Source organism: Notolepis coatsorum, assembly GCF_963971535.1.
Source record: "Notolepis coatsorum genome assembly, chromosome: 20".
Taxonomy (NCBI): Eukaryota; Metazoa; Chordata; class Actinopteri; order Aulopiformes; family Paralepididae; genus Notolepis; species Notolepis coatsorum.
Window position 1 is genome coordinate 29,438,257 of NC_140184.1, and position 17,500 is coordinate 29,455,756.

The 17,500-nt window shown below is 45.6% G+C and overlaps 1 protein-coding gene across 1 annotated transcript in view; it reads right to left on the reverse strand.

Moving 5' to 3' along the window:
• Positions 1-17,500, reverse strand: part of fbn1 (fibrillin 1) — a gene marked incomplete at its 5' end in the record, with an annotated part of 169,565 nt that overhangs the window by 30,599 nt on the left and 121,466 nt on the right. Inside the window, 4 exon segments of the mRNA XM_084337094.1 lie at positions 190-312; positions 4,269-4,394; positions 6,570-6,692; positions 14,927-15,049. Coding sequence (XP_084193220.1) covers positions 190-312; positions 4,269-4,394; positions 6,570-6,692; positions 14,927-15,049 — 495 coding nt within the window.

Here is a 17,500-nt window from a genome sequence, read left to right on the forward strand (position 1 = left end):
CCCTTCATAAAATTCTGATGTATCCCTACATTGGCGAATAAAGAGATTCTAATGTATGTACTGTATGTATATATTTACTTGTTGTCAATCAATAATCAACCGCAGCCAATCGACTAGAGAAAAACAAATGGGTGGGGCTTTATAACACAGTATGTATGAGACAGACAGCTGGGGAGTGAACTGTGTTACCTGTGCAGTTGCCTCCACTCCTGTCCGGTTCATAACCGAGGTTACATTCACATCTAAACCATCCAGGGATGTTCTGGCACCTTCCATTGACACAGATGTCAGCAAATGTACACTCGTCAATGTCTGTAAAAGAGAGTGACAGAGATAGAAAGAGATGGAGAGAATGAAAGAAAAGACGGAGACAGTTGATAGACAGAAACACAGAGATACATGCAGACAAACAGAGAGAGAGAGACAGAGAGGGAGGGAGAGAGGGCCAGCTGTGTGGGATTAGTGGATCATGGGACAGAGGTGGAAAGTGGGTAGACAGGAAGTACGAGCTGCTCACCTCTGTTCAGGAAATGCTCTTGGAAATGCTCAGGCATACATACACACACACACACACACACACACACACACACACACACACACACACACACACACACACACACACACACACACACACACACACACACACACACACACACACACACACACACACACACACACACACACACACACACACACACACACACACACACACACACACACACACACACACACATACTGTACATATATACACACAGACACACACACACACACACACACACACGCACACACACACACACACACACACATGTACATATATACACACAGACACACAAACACACACACATACGCAGGTACACATACTGTAGGCAGACAAACACAAATATACACACACAAACACTGCTGGGAGAAGCCAAGGTTATGAAATTGTGCTCTTCCACATCATTAGATTCAGCACAGCTCATTATTGTCTAGGCTGAGCAGGGTCAGACAGACAGGCACACAGTCTACACTGAGCAGGGTCAGACAGACAGGCACACAGTCTACACTGAGCAGGGTCAGACAGACCAGGCACACAGTCTACACTGAGCAGGGTCAGACAGACCAGGCACACAGTCTACACTGAGCAGGGTCAGACAGACCAGGCACACAGTCTACACTGAGCAGGGTCAGACAGACAGGCCAGGCACACAGTCTACACTGAGCAGGGTCAGACAGACCAGGCACACAGTCTACACTGAGCAGGGTCAGACAGACCAGGCACACAGTCTACACTGAGCAGGGTCAGACAGACCAGGCACACAGTCTACACTGAGCAGGGTCAGACAGACCAGGCACACAGTCTACACTGAGCAGGGTCAGACAGACCAGGCACACAGTCTACACTGAGCAGGGTCAGACAGGCAGGCACACAGTCTACACTGAGCAGGGTCAGACAGGCCAGGCACACAGTCTACACTGAGCAGGGTCAGACAGACAGGCACACAGTCTAGATCAGGGAGGGGCAACTGGCGGCCCACAGGCCGCATGCGGCCCTCACCGACGCTCCATGCGGCCCCAGGCGGCCCCAAGCCAATATTTATAAAAAATAATATATATATAAATTATATATATATTATTATATATTATAATATTTGTCTATTTTTTTTTTTTTTTTTTTTTTGTGCATTCGACTAAGAGGTTGGCAGTCGACTATGGCTCCTTTCGATCGATTAGTTGACTATTCGACTAATAGGGGTCAGCCCTGGTGTGGACATATTCAACACTGTTGAAAGTGCCGTGCAGCAATATGGGGGGTTTGATAAACTGTCCGCTGTTGTTACCGATGGAGCACCCGCAATGAAAGGAAAACACACAGGATTCGCCGGGCTTCTAAGGCAGAGTGGCGTTGAGTGTCCAATGCTGCACTGCATTTTACATCAGGTAAGTTCGCTAACATAATTTCCATCTATTGTGGGTCACTAATAATCAGGGGTGCAGTGGTCATGCCACGCGGTACCACGCCGTCCCAGCACTTTTCTGAGCAGAAGTATGTGCACGGATGTGCACACGCGTGCACACAAAAATGAAACGTTATTTCATCTGATGCAGATCGCATGCACAAACATTGAAGTCGACATTCCTTCTATTGTGCGCCAACAGGAGAGACCACAAGTGTCTCATTAAAGACAGAACCATTATTGACCCACTGTGGGGGAGGGGGAATGTCATGCCAGTTTGATAAAGGGTCAATGGGAGGCACTCAGGAATGTTTTGTTTAGTAGCAGGATAAAAGTTTATACATTTAACAAAATAATTTATTATTGCACTTTTGATTTACTGTTGTAGTGAAATGCAGCACGAATGCTGCTTTGTGTTTGTTGAGCAGTGGGCTTTAAGTTCATACATTTATTTTAATAGAAGCCTTAATTATGATTAGTCATTTTTGTATATATTTGGGTTACACATAGGGATGCTCGATATTGGCTTTTTTACCGATACCGATATACCGTTATTGGCCAACTCTTAATTTCCGATACCGATATCAACCGATATCAACCGATACCGGTTCCACCCCCCAAAAAATGGAATAATTTCAGGTAATTAACATTACATATCTCTTGTTGTGGAATTAACACAACATTATGCATACTTTTGACAATAAATAAAATCAGAATTTGTTCTTACTTGCTTGCCTGGGTAAATAAAGGTTATAGAAATGTAAAAAAAAGATATTTTTTTTTCTGCCGATATCGGCCGATAATACACAGCAATACTTTCAAATTCAGCTGTATTTATAAATTCATAAAGTTGAAATTAAGCATTACTAAATGCGTTTGAAATGGAATAAAAACAAAGTTACAACAAATTATAATAGTTTATATGCCTTATTTATCACATCTGTGACTATTATGGGCTATTTGAGTGATGGGGTACTACTGGCGGGACTGCCGATAAACAATGCGGCCCCCCAGACTGAGTGTGGAAATTTAGTGGCTCTCACCATATACAAAGTTGCCCACCCCTGGTCTAGACTGAGCAGGGTCAGACAGACAGGCACACAGTCTAGAGTGAGCAGGGTCAGACAGACAGGCACACAGTCTAGAGTGAGCAGGGTCAGACAGACAGGCACACAGTCTAGAGTGAGCAGGGTCAGACAGACAGGCACACAGTCTAGAGTGAGCAGGGTCAGACAGACCAGGCACACAGTCTAGAGTGAGCAGGGTCAGACAGACAGGCACACAGTCTACACTGAGCAGGGTCAGACAGACAGGCACACAGTCTACACTGAGCAGGGTCAGACAGACAGGCCAGGCACACAGTCTACACTGAGCAGGGTCAGACAGACCAGGCACACAGTCTACACTGAGCAGGGTCAGACAGACCAGGCACACAGTCTACACTGAGCAGGGTCAGACAGACCAGGCACACAGTCTACACTGAGCAGGGTCAGACAGACAGGCACACAGTCTACACTGAGCAGGGTCAGACAGACAGGCCAGGCACACAGTCTACACTGAGCAGGGTCAGACAGACAGGCCAGGCACACAGTCTACACTGAGCAGGGTCAGACAGACAGGCCAGGCACACAGTCTACACTGAGCAGGGTCAGACAGACCAGGCACACAGTCTACACTGAGCAGGGTCAGACAGACCAGGCACACAGTCTACACTGAGCAGGGTCAGACAGACCAGGCACACAGTCTACACTGAGCAGGGTCAGACAGACCAGGCACACAGTCTACACTGAGCAGGGTCAGACAGGCCAGGCACACAGTCTACACTGAGCAGGGTCAGACAGACAGGCACACAGTCTACACTGAGCAGGGTCAGACAGACCAGGCACACAGTCTACACTGAGCAGGGTCAGACAGACCAGGTTATTTCAGGCTGCCTCAAGCATCAACAGAACGAGGTCAGTCGGCTCATTCATCTAGCTCCAACACACTGTTATCACCGATGCCGGGAATCAGATCTGCCGCTAACCGTGAGTATAAACAGATACTGACACATTCCTCACAGGCCTCAGATCAGGTGGAGAGCAGATTTAACATGAAGTCATCTTATCTTTTTTATTTATTTTTTTAACCCTTTCAGGCGTTACAATCTTGGGTTCTTCAAAAGTAAAAATACTGGAAAACCTTTGGCACGAAAAGTCTGACTTATTATCACATCTCTATCTGGACACACGCATGATCCGTGATGTAAATGACATCATGAATGAAGGAGGGGGCGTGGTCATCATGAATGAAAGAGGGGGCGTGGTCTTGAAGGAGGGGGCGTGGTCTTACCCTCGCAGGCCTTGCCATCGGGGGTGGGGATGAAGCCCATGTCGCACTCGCAGCGGTAGCCACCGGCCATGTTCAGACAGTGGCCGCTCTCGCACAGGTTCCCGTTGTCTGCACACTCATCACTGTCTGCAGGAGGGAAACACATGGAAAGGCTTTAGTTGAATCGGATTATTCATTAAATACATAGTTGTCATTCTCGAAGACACTCTGATGTCACGAGACCGCCGCCATCTTGGTATAGGGGGACCATACGGATTTCTACCATCAAATGCATGCGTTGAGGTCCGTTTTTATTACATGTTTTATCACATTCTTGTTCATTTCATAACATTTTCATACGATTTTTTTGAAAATATTGAGGCCAACATGGCATTTCACTATTTCGAAAGCCTTTCTGGTGATTCTAAGGCAAGATTAGCCCCTTTCGTGACTTTCGGTTTGCAAGCCTGTGGCTTTTGTGACCGGAGTCACTTGCCCACCCGCCCCGATCACCCAGTAGAGAAACGACCAAGCGCCGTCAAGGGGCTCGCGGTGTGTCAAGAATACATCAGATCTGAATTTCAAAGATACCCAGCGTACAATATGGGTCCAACACAGCTCCACGATGGGGTCTGGAAGCTCGCAGTTGCCAATAAACAGTTTAAAACATTGTTACTCGACGAGTGGTATTTACAGACCGAACGTCCATCTCCGCCGTTGGTGTCACAGCGCATGCGCACCATGCCGCGTTCACGTTACTGGGAAGAAGCGGAAGAACCAGAGGACATCTCGTTGCTACAACTAGGAAGCCTTCACGCTTTGACTCTATATATATCTATGGATGAAACGCCCACATCCATACTTCCGCAATTCGTGACGCGAAGTGGGAGATATGGGGTCTATAAAAGAATCCCATATGTCCTAGTAGGAATTACCACTAGGAGGCTGACGTGAATGGTTTTTCCCAGTCGGAAGCTGGTTCTTCCGCTTCTTCCCAGTAACGTGAACGCGGCATGGTGCGCATGCGCTGTGACACCAACGGCGGAGATGGACGTTCGGTCTGTAAATACCACTCGTCGAGTAACAATGTTTTAAACTGTTTATTGGCAACTGCGAGCTTCCAGACCCCATCGTGGAGCTGTGTTGGACCCATATTGTACGCTGGGTATCTTTGAAATTCAGATCTGATGTATTCTTGACACACCGCGAGCCCCTTGACGGCGCTTGGTCGTTTCTCTACTGGGTGATCGGGGCGGGTGGGCAAGTGACTCCGGTCACAAAAGCCACAGGCTTGCAAACCGAAAGTCACGAAAGGGGCTAAGGCAAGATATGAGTCAAAGATCTCCCCCTGATTGACTTGACATAATGTCCATACAAAACACATAGACATGGCCAACTCTCGAATACCCAAATTGAAGCTGCTGTGTTACGTTTTGTATTAATAACAAACACAGAAATCCAAATCGCAAGTTTTATATAATACCAGCTGATACATCACGGAGGAAAAAGTGGCTGGTGGCTAACGTTCGGCTAACTCGCTCTGTGTTGTGGTCATGGTAGCTACATGCTAAGCTAACGTTAATTACATAATATCGAACCGATAGGAGCTTATCTTATCTAATCTTACGTGGTGGTACCACGTGTGCCACTACCCGATCAAACATCCACGTAAGATTAGATAAGATAATAATAATAATAATAATAATAATAATTACTTTATTTGTATAAGCTCCTATCGGTTCGATATTATGTAATTAACGTTAGCTTAGCATGTAGCTACCACAACAGCAGAGCGAGTTAGCCGAAAGTTAGCCACCAGCCACTTTTTCCTCCGTGATGGTATAAAACTTGCGATTTGGATTTCTGTTTTTGTCATTAGTACAACGCGTAACACAGCAGCTCTTTGGCATCGTGAAGGACTGAAGAAAATTCCGCTTGATAGTCTTTAATTTGACGCTTTAACTATCCGTTTCTGCACTAAATTAAGCGTACACAATGTACCAGGCGGGGCAGTTTCCCCCCACGCTGCAGTTGCCTAGCAACAACAGACAGGAAGTTGACTTCGAGAATAGGATTCAAGTATCCAAGAGGTTCAACATGGTTTGAGGAGGACATTTAAGTATAAAAAGGAGGATAGTTTCTGCCATCGTTATGTGCACACACACACACACGCGCGCACACACACACGCGAGCACACACACACACACACACACACACACGCACACGCACACACACATATAATTGTGTGCAAATCTATCCATCTATGCTTTACACATTCCCCTAATAGACCGTTTGACCACAGTAAAATAAAAAGTGTGTGACCTGAGCAGTAGAATCCGTCTCCAGAGAATCCGTCCTTGCAGACACAGCGGTAGGAGCCCATGGTGTTCATACAGTCAGCGCTGTTGCTACACATGTGTGTCCCGTTGGAACACTCATCCAGGTCTGAAAAACACAGAAGATGTAATGAGAGAACACTGCACTTCACTGTTCCGGCTCACCTACAGATATGGAAGTGATCCCATTTGGACAAAATATCATATTGCAATTATTTGAGCAGATACTGAGATTGTGATATACTGGTAACTTCAAACATAGTTTGTTAAGGTTGAGTCTTATGTTTAGATTGTACACTTCCTTTTCATGTAGTTTAAAACACTTTCAATAGTACTCTATATTGTGGGCATATATTTACCTGCGTGTTACCCTGTGGCATTATGCAGTCTCCCATTGGATTAACTTGTGAGGACCAATCTCCTGGTTGCATTATATGGACCTAGTATTTCATGACCTGTTTCTGGGTGTGAAGTATATCTACCAGACTCTCCTCAGTCTCACTTCCTACATTGCTTACTCTCATATTGTGATATCAACATGAACCTGATATATTGTTCAACCCTATCACCTGGTCGGTATTATTCAGTGGACTGAGCATGGGTCATTATTGTGTGGACTGAGCAGGGGTCATTATTGTGTAGACAGAGCAGGGGTCATTATTGTGTGGACTGAGCAGGGGTCATTATTGTGTGGACTGAGCAGGGGTCATTATTGTGTAGACTGAGCAGGGGTCATTATTGTGTAGACTGAGCAGGGGTCATTATTGTGTAGACTGAGCAGGGGTCATTATTGTGTAGACTGAGCAGGGGTCATTATTGTGTGGACTGAGCAGGGGTCATTATTGTGTAGACTGAGCAGGGGTCATTATTGTGTAGACTGTAGACTGCCGAATTTCTATCAGCATGTGACCTGTCCCACCAGAGGCGAGAACATATTAGACCATGTATACTCGCAATTTAAGAATGGGTACAAGTCACAGGCTCTTAGTCCATTCGGTAAAAGCGATCACGCTGCAATTTTTCTTTTGCCTAAGTACAAACAGTGTCTCAAGCGAACGCCGGTGGTCTCGCGAGAGGTTAAACGTTGGACCGTGACGTCAGTAGAGTCACTCCAAGCAGTGCTGGGAAGCACAGAATGGAGTGTACTCCGTGATAACACAGCCAATATTAACGAATACACCGAAACGGTGATTGACTATGTCTGTACTCAGGTAGAAGTAATAATCCCCACCACCAAAATTAATATCTACCCAAACCAAAAGCCCTGGGTAGACAAATCCGTCCGTGAGGCTCTGAAAGTGCGCACATCAGCATACAACACCGGGCTGGTGACAGGCAACATGGAAGAACACAAGATGGCAAGATACAACGTCAGGAGAGCAGTAATAGAGGCAAAACGGCGTTACAGGGATAAAGTTGAACTTCAGTTTGAACAGGCTGACTCTAGAGGCATGTGGCAGGGCCTCAGAACAATGACAGACTACAAAGGAACCCCCCTCAAACTGAACAGTGACATCTCCTTAGCAAATGATCTCAACTCCTTCTATGCGAGGTTTGAGGCTGTGAATAACAACACCAGCCTACAAACCACGGCAATGGGGGGGGGGGGGTCTGCTGATGGAGACTCAGTGTTCAGGGTAACAGAGCATGAGGTGAGACGGATCTTTAAAAAAGTGGATATCAGGAAGGCAGCAGGACCGGACGGCATCCCCGGCCGCGTCCTAAAAGTCTGTGCCGACCAACTGGCCCCGGTATTCACTGACATCTTCAACCTGTCCTTGGAACAGGCCGTCATCCCCACCTGTCTGAAGAAGTCCACCATCATCCCTGTACCCAAAAAATCTACGCCCGCTTGCCTCAACGACTACCGCCCTGTAGCCCTCACCTCCATAGCCATGAAGTGCTTTGAGAAGCTAGTGAAGGGCTACATCTGTTCCTCCCTCCCCATCAACCTGGACCCTCTGCAATTTGCATATCGCCCCAACAGGTCCACGGAGGACGCCATAGCCCATGTGCTGCACACAGCAGCATCACATCTGGACAAGAGGAAGGGGAACTATGTGAGAATGCTGTTCATCGACTACAGCTCAGCATTCAATACCATAGTCCCCTCCAAACTCATAGCCAAGCTCAGGGACCTGGGCTTGAACTATGACCTGTGCCAGTGGGTCCTGGACTTCCTGACGGGCAGACCCCAGGTGGTAAGAGCCGGCAACTGCACCTCCTCATCCATCACGCTCAACATAGGGGCCCCCCAGGGCTGTGTTCTGAGCCCCCTCCTCTACTCCCTGTACACACATGACTGCGTAGCACAGCGGAACAACAACACCATCATCAAATTTGCTGATGACACAGTAGTGGTGGGCCTGATCTCTGCCAACGACGAAAGGGCCTACCTGGAAGAGGTAGAGAACCTGTCACAGTGGTGTCAGGAGAACTGCCTCTCCCTGAACGTCAGCAAAACAAAAGAGATGATTGTGGACTTCAGGAGGTCGGGGGTCAAGGACTACAGCCCCCTCAGCATCGACGGGGCACCAGTTGAGAGAGTGAACAGTTTCAAGTACCTCGGAGCCCACATATCCGAGGACTTGACATGGACCACACACATTGACAGTGTTGTGAAGAAGGCACGACAACGCCTCTACTTCCTCAGGCGCCTAAGGAAGTTCCAAGTCAGTCAGAAGATCCTTAGGAACTTCTACTCATGTACAATAGAGAGCATCCTGACCGGCAACATCACCTCCTGGTTTGGGAATAGCACTGCACAAGACCGTAGCAGACTACAAAGAGTGACACGTTCAGCCGAACGCACAATTAGAGGGGGGCTTCCCACCCTCCAGAACATTTACAACAAGCGGTGCAAGGGGAAGGCTAAGAGAATTATTAAGGACTCGAGCCACCCGAACAACTGCCTCTTTGAACTGCTGCCGTCAGGCAAGCGATACCGGAGTCTTATGGCGAGCACAGAAAGACTCAGAAGGAGCTTCTATCCCCAGGCCATCAGGCTGCTAAACGAACAATAATCGCTAAACGAACAATAATCACTATGCAACAACCATCAAATGCACACAGCACACACACCCACACGCACACACACACTCACTCAAACAAACAACACACTGCAGCACCCACTCTCCACACTTTAGATCACACAAACACACTTACACTTTATATTTATTGATAAAGGATTTGCACTACAACTCGTACACCTACTGTGAATTGTACCTAAACTGCACCTTGTCCATTTATGCCTTGCACTATATAGTATTGTATATTAGTACACTGCACAGTATTGTATATTGTATGGTAACTACGTCTACGAACATTGTACATATGTCTAAACTGAACACTGTGACCTCTTTTTTTTCTTCTAATTTTTACTATGTTTTTATTTCATACTTATCTTGTCATGCACAGTCTCTGGAGCGCAACAGTAAGAAGCATTTTGTACAAAAGTATTCTGTACTTCTGTATGACAACTATTAAAGAAACTTGAAACTTGAAACTTGAGCTAGGGGTCATTATTGTGTAGACTGAGCAGGGGTCATTATTGTGTGGACTGAGCAGGGGTCATTATTGTGTAGACTGAGCAGGGGTCATTATTAGCAGGGGTCATTATTGTGTAGACTGAGCAGGGGTCATTATTGTGTAGACTGAGCAGGGGTCATTATTGTGTAGACTGAGCAGGGGTCATTATTGTGTGGACTGAGCAGAGGTCATTATTGTGTGGATTGAGCAGGGGTCATTATTGTGTAGACTGAGCAGGGGTCATTATTGTGTGGACTGAGCAGGGGTCATTATTGTGTAGACTGAGCAGGGGTCATTATTGTGTGGACTGAGCAGGGGTCATTATTGTGTAGACTGAGCAGGGGTCATTATTGTGTGGACTGAGCAGGGGTCATTATTGTGTAGACTGAGCAGAGGTCATTATTGTGTAGACTGAGCTAGGGGTCATTATTGTGTAGACTGAGCAGGGGTCATTATTGTGTGGACTGAGCTAGGGGTCATTATTGTGTAGACTGAGCAGGGGTCATTATTGTGTGGACTGAGCAGGGGTCATTATTGTGTAGACTGAGCAGGGGTCATTATTGTGTGGACTGAGCAGAGGTCATTATTGTGTAGACTGAGCAGGGGTCCTTATTGTGTAGACTGAGCAGGGGTCATTATTGTGTAGACTGAGCAGGGGTCATTATTGTGTAGACTGAGCAGGGGTCATTATTGTGTGGACTGAGCAGAGGTCATTATTGTGTGGATTGAGCAGGGGTCATTATTGTGTAGACTGAGCAGGGGTCATTATTGTGTAGACTGAGAAGAGGTCATTATTGTGTAGACTGAGAAGAGGTCATTATTGTGTCGACTGAGCAGGGGTCATTATTGTGTAGACTGAGCAGGGGTCATTATTGTGTGGACTGAGCAGGGGTCATTATTGTGTAGACTGAGCAGGGGTCATTATTGTGTGGACTGAGCAGGGGTCATTATTGTGTAGACTGAGCAGAGGTCATTATTGTGTGGACTGAGCAGGGGTCATTATTGTGTGGACTGAGCAGGGGTCATTATTGTGTGGATTGAGCTAGGGGTCATTATTGTGTAGACTGAGCAGGGGTCATTATTGTGTGGACTGAGCTAGGGGTCATTATTGTGTAGACTGAGCAGAGGTCATTATTGTGTAGACTGAGCAGGGGTCATTATTGTGTGGACTGAGCAGAGGTCATTATTGTGTGGATTGAGCAGGGGTCATTATTGTGTAGACTGAGCAGGGGTCATTATTGTGTAGACTGAGAAGAGGTCATTATTGTGTAGACTGAGAAGAGGTCATTATTGTGTCGACTGAGCAGGGGTCATTATTGTGTAGACTGAGCAGGGGTCATTATTGTGTGGACTGAGCAGGGGTCATTATTGTGTAGACTGAGCAGGGGTCATTATTGTGTGGACTGAGCAGGGGTCTTTATTGTGTAGACTGAGCAGAGGTCATTATTGTGTGGACTGAGCAGGGGTCATTATTGTGTGGACTGAGCAGGGGTCATTATTGTGTGGATTGAGCTAGGGGTCATTATTGTGTAGACTGAGCAGGGGTCATTATTGTGTGGACTGAGCTAGGGGTCATTATTGTGTAGACTGAGCAGAGGTCATTATTGTGTAGACTGAGCAGGGGTCATTATTGTGTAGACTGAGCAGAGGTCATTATTGTGTGGACTGAGCAGAGGTCATTATTGTGTAGACTGAGCAGGGGTCATTATTGTGTGGACTGAGCAGGGGTCATTATTGTGTAGACTGAGCAGAGGTCATTATTGTGTGGACTGAGCAGAGGTCATTATTGTGTAGACTGAGCAGGGGTCATTATTGTGTAGACTGAGCAGGGGTCATTATTGTGTGGATTGAGCAGGGGTCATTATTGTGTGGACTGAGCTAGGGGTCATTATTGTGTGGACTGAGCATGGGTCATTATTGTGTAGACTGAGCTAGGGGTCATTATTGTGTAGACTGAGCAGGGGTCATTATTGTGTAGACTGAGCAGGGGTCATTATTTTGTGGACTGAGCTAGGGGTCATTATTGTGTGGACTGAGCTAGGGGTCATTATTGTGTGGACTGAGCAGAGGTCATTATTGTGTAGACTGAGCAGGGGTCATTATTGTGTAGACTGAGCAGGGGTCATTATTGTGTAGACTGAGCAGAGGTCATTATTGTGTGGACTGAGCAGGGGTCATTATTGTGTAGACTGAGCAGGGGTCATTATTGTGTAGATTGAGCAGGGGTCATTATTGTGTAGACTGAGCAGGGGTCATTATTGTGTAGACTGAGCTGGGGTCATTATTGTGTAGACTGAGCAGGGGTCAGTATTGTAGACTGAGCAGGGGTCATTATTGTGTAGACTGAGCAGGGGTCATTATTGTAGACTGAGCAGGGGTCATTATTGTGTAGACTGAGCTAGGGGTCATTATTGTGTAGACTGAGCAGGGGTCATTATTGTAGACTGAGCAGGGGTCATTATTGTGTAGACTGAGCAGAGGTCATTATTGTGTAGACTGAGCAGAGGTCATTATTGTGTAGACTGAGCAGGGGTCATTATTGTAGACTGAGCAGGGGTCATTATTGTAGACTGAGCAGAGGTCATTATTGTGTAGACTGAGCAGAGGTCATTATTGTGTGGACTGAGCAGGGGTCATTATTGTGTAGACTGAGCAGAGGTCATTATTGTGTAGACTGAGCAGAGGTCATTATTGTGTAGACTGAGCAGGGGTCATTATTGTGTAGACGGAGCAGGGGTCATTATTGTGTAGACTGAGCTGGGGTCATTATTGTGTAGACTGAGCAGGGGTCATTATTGTGTAGACTGAGCAGAGGTCATTATTGTGTAGACTGAGCTAGGGGTCATTATTGTGTAGACTGAGCAGAGGTCATTATTGTGTGGACTGAGCAGAGGTCATTATTGTGTAGACTGAGCAGAGGTCATTATTGTGTAGACTGAGCAGGGGTCATTATTGTGTGGACTGAGCAGAGGTCATTATTGTGTAGACTGAGCAGGGGTCATTATTGTGTAGACTGAGCTGGGGTCATTATTGTGTAGACTGAGCAGGGGTCATTATTGTGTAGACTGAGCAGAGGTCATTATTGTGTAGACTGAGCTAGGGGTCATTATTGTGTAGACTGAGCAGAGGTCATTATTGTGTAGACTGAGCTGGGGTCATTATTGTGTAGACTGAGCAGGGGTCATTATTGTGTAGACTGAGCAGGGGTCATTATTGTGTAGACTGATCAGGGGTCATTATTGTGTGGACTGAGCAGAGGTCATTATTGTGTAGACTGAGCAGAGGTCATTATTGTGTAGACTGAGCAAAGGTCATTATTGTGTGGACTGAGCAGAGGTCATTATTGTGTAGACTGAGCAGGGGTCATTATTGTGTAGACTGAGCAGAGGTCATTATTGTGTAGACTGAGCAGAGGTCATTATTGTGTAGACTGAGCAGGGGTCATTATTGTGTAGACTGAGCAGAGGTCATTATTGTGTAGACTGAGCAGGGGTCATTATTGTGTAGACTGAGCTAGGGGTCATTATTGTGTAGACTGAGCTAGGGGTCATTATTGTGTAGACTGAGCAGAGGTCATTATTGTGTGGACTGAGCAGGGGTCATTATTGTGTGGACTGAGCAGGGGTCATTATTGTGTAGACTGAGCAGGGGTCATTATTGTGTAGACTGAGCAAAGGTCATTATTGTGTAGACTGAGCAGAGGTCATTATTGTGTGGACTGAGCAGGGGTCATTATTGTGTAGACTGAGCAGAGGTCATTATTGTGTGGACTGAGCAGGGGTCATTATTGTGTAGACTGAGCAGAGGTCATTATTGTGTGGACTGAGCAGGGGTCATTATTGTGTGGACTGAGCAGGGGTCATTATTGTGTAGACTGAGCAGGGGTCATTATTGTGTAGACTGAGCAGGGGTCATTATTGTGTAGACTGAGCAGGGGTCATTATTGTGTAGACTGAGCAGGGGTCATTATTGTGTAGACTGAGCAGGGGTCATTATTGTGTGGACTGAGCAGAGGTCATTATTGTGTGGATTGAGCAGGGGTCATTATTGTGTAGACTGAGCAGGGGTCATTATTGTGTAGACTGAGCAGGGGTCATTATTGTGTGGACTGAGCAGGGGTCATTATTGTGTAGACTGAGCAGGGGTCATTATTGTAGACTGAGCAGAGGTCATTATTGTGTAGACTGAGCTAGGGTCATTATTGTAGACTGAGCAGGGGTCATTATTGTGTAGACTGAGCTAGGGGTCATTATTGTGTAGACTGAGCAGAGGTCATTATTGTGTAGACTGAGCAGAGGTCATTATTGTGTAGACTGAGCAGGGGTCATTATTGTGTAGACTGAGCAGGGGTCATTATTGTGTAGACTGAGCAGAGGTCATTATTGTGTAGACTGAGCAGGGGTCATTATTGTGTAGACTGAGCAGGGGTCATTATTGTGTAGACTGAGCAGGGGTCATTATTGTGTAGACTGAGCAGAGGTAATTATTGTGTAGACTGAGCAGGGGTCATTATTGTGTAGACTGAGCAGGGGTCATTATTGTGTAGATAGACTGAGCAGAGGTCATTATTGTGTAGACTGAGCAGGGGTCATTATTGTGTAGACTGAGCAGGGGTCATTATTGTGTAGATAGACTGAGCAGGGGTCATTATTGTGTAGACTGAGCAGGGGTCATTATTGTGTAGATAGACTGAGCAGAGGTCATTATTGTGTGGACTGAGCAGAGGTCATTATTGTGTAGACTGAGCAGAGGTCATTATTGTGTAGATAGACTGAGCAGGGGTCATTATTGTGTGGACTGAGCAGAGGTCCTCACCTGTGCATTTGAGTCCGTTGCCGATCCACCCGGGTGCACAGCTGCACTTGAAGCTGCCGGCCGTGTTGGTGCAGGCGGCATGTCTGTCACAGTTATGGGCTCCGATCTCACATTCGTTGATATCTGACAGAAGAAGAGAAATACACAAGTTAATATGCAGAAAGAATTGTGGCTGTGAGAATGAATTTCAATATTCTAATTTCATTCGATATAAAAAAAAAATATATATATGAATTTGAATACCAAACTGTTGAATGTAACCACAAAAAAAAGTACACTTATTGATATGAGGTGAACTGAAAACGCATGTGGGACAAATGACAGCCCTGGAAAGAATAGACACTGTTCTGATAGTCTGATGAATAGAATAGAAATCCTTTATTTATCCGGAGGGAAATTTAGCAGATGATGGCTTAGATACACATTCCCATTCCAGCAAAGCTCTGAAATGTAGAGTGAGCTGATGCTTGAATTGCATTGTATAAAGACAGCCGTGGGAGAAGGACCCAAATGAGTTGATCTGACCTTTCTGAGCTGCTGTTTACAAGCCACAGAGAAACACCATGTCACTAAAGTAGGGGTGTGTGGATACATCATTATCTGTATTTGTATCTATTCAACCAACAAAATGATCTGTATCTGTATTCTGTATTCTATATCTGTAACTAATATCTAGGCTGCCCATACGATTCTGTTGTTCTTTGACAATACAGTTTAATGTAATCTAATCTAATATGTGTGTGATGTTCTGAAAACAAAATGAGCGTCTGAAACTAATCTTAAAAACAAATGCTCACGTCTCGTCTACAAATCCAAATTGGTTCATCCAAATATTTAGTTTCTAAAGTCTATCATCTAATGAATTAATCATACATAAGAATGATATAAATAGCCAAATTATTAAATGTTTGCATAAGGAGGAATGAGGAGCAGATACCGCCCCAGTTCCAATAACATAGTATTCCGTGTGTGATCGTTAAACTGACATGACCACCATGTCCGCCGTCAAAAGATACTTGTAATTCATTCATTCCTTTATTTTATTTTTTATTGTTTTTGAGTAGTGGAAATATATTTAATGTGTCTGGAGAACACGTTTTTATTCAGCATCTCCATTACCAGTAACTGTATTTCATTTGTATTTGTCATAACATGACATGACAACCCATGACAACTCATGACAACCTTTGAACAGATAAATGATTGGCTGCTCGTAGTGCAGTAAAGTAGGAGAGGCATAACTCATGATGATGATTTAAGACAAGCTTAAAGGAACACAACAACTTTTGGGGAAATTAGCTTATTTGCCATCTACCCTGGAGCTAGACAAGCAGATACATACCCTTTTCTTCTCTGTGCATGCATTAGGCTTAGGGAACAGCCACACCGTTAGCCTAGCTTAGCGTCATTCACTGGAAGTAGGTGTGCCAGTGTAGCCTAGTTCCCAACAGTCACGAAATACACTCCAAATACAACTCCAAAACTTTCCTGTAAACATGTTGTGACCTGTGTATTTACCATGTGACATTTTTTTAATAAAAATAATTAGACATTTTCGTTTTCTAAGCAGATATATACTCAGATTTTTTTTTTGGCCGAACCACTGCTGCCTGGGTGCAGTGATTTCATCGTCTCAAAAGCCCTGTTGCTTATTTTTTTCTTTGGTCCAGTTTTTCTCCCCATTTTTCTATTTTTCTCCCATCCCAATTTCGTATTATCCAATTCTCCCCTCCCCTGTCTTGAACGTTGCTAGACTATGCCTCCCACTGGTCGGTTGTAGTGAGGACAGAAGCCTTGCATCACGTGTCCCCTCCGGTACACGAGGAGGCAGCCTGTCGCATCTTTTCACCGCAGCAGCTCGAACTCTCAGTGGTGAGGAGTAACGCGTGGGAGGCTCACGCTGCCCCCGATACGTCCTGCTTCCGTCGCACCGGCGTCACCAAACCGACCTGTAGGAGTCGCTGTCCACAACGTCCAATCCCCACCCACCGGCTTTCCCACCCTCTAACACTGCCAGTTGTGTTAGTATGAACGACCGGCCAGCCGGTAGCAACGCCGAGAGCTGGGCTCGTATCCTGCGTTAGTGGCGAGCGCCGTGCCCACTGCGCCAATCAGCCGCCCGCCCTGTTGCTTTTTGAAAAACTTGTTTACAGGAAAGTTTGTCTAGCTCCAGGGTAGATTGACCAAAAAGTTGGCATGTTCCTTTAAGACAAGCTTTCTAGGTTTTTGAAAATGTAGGGGAGACCTTGCTCATCATGGAGCAGCCGAGATATGCCAGCCTTTTTCTTTCTCTTTTTTGAGATAAAATACGGTTACTAATATTTTCATGGGTCCAAATGAAGAGACAGGGCAGTCGCAGTCCTACAGGTATTTTTTTGATGGCAGTCTTACAGGTATTTTTTTGATGGCAGTCCTACAGGTATTTTTTGACAACAAACAGAAGGTGCGCCTAGGTGGAGCATGCTACGTCAATGGAGCTCATAACACAATTTTCTTCTTCTTTTTTTCAATAATAATATTACTATCTGTGTAATAAAAATAATATATATGTCCATCTCATTATCCGTGCTTTCC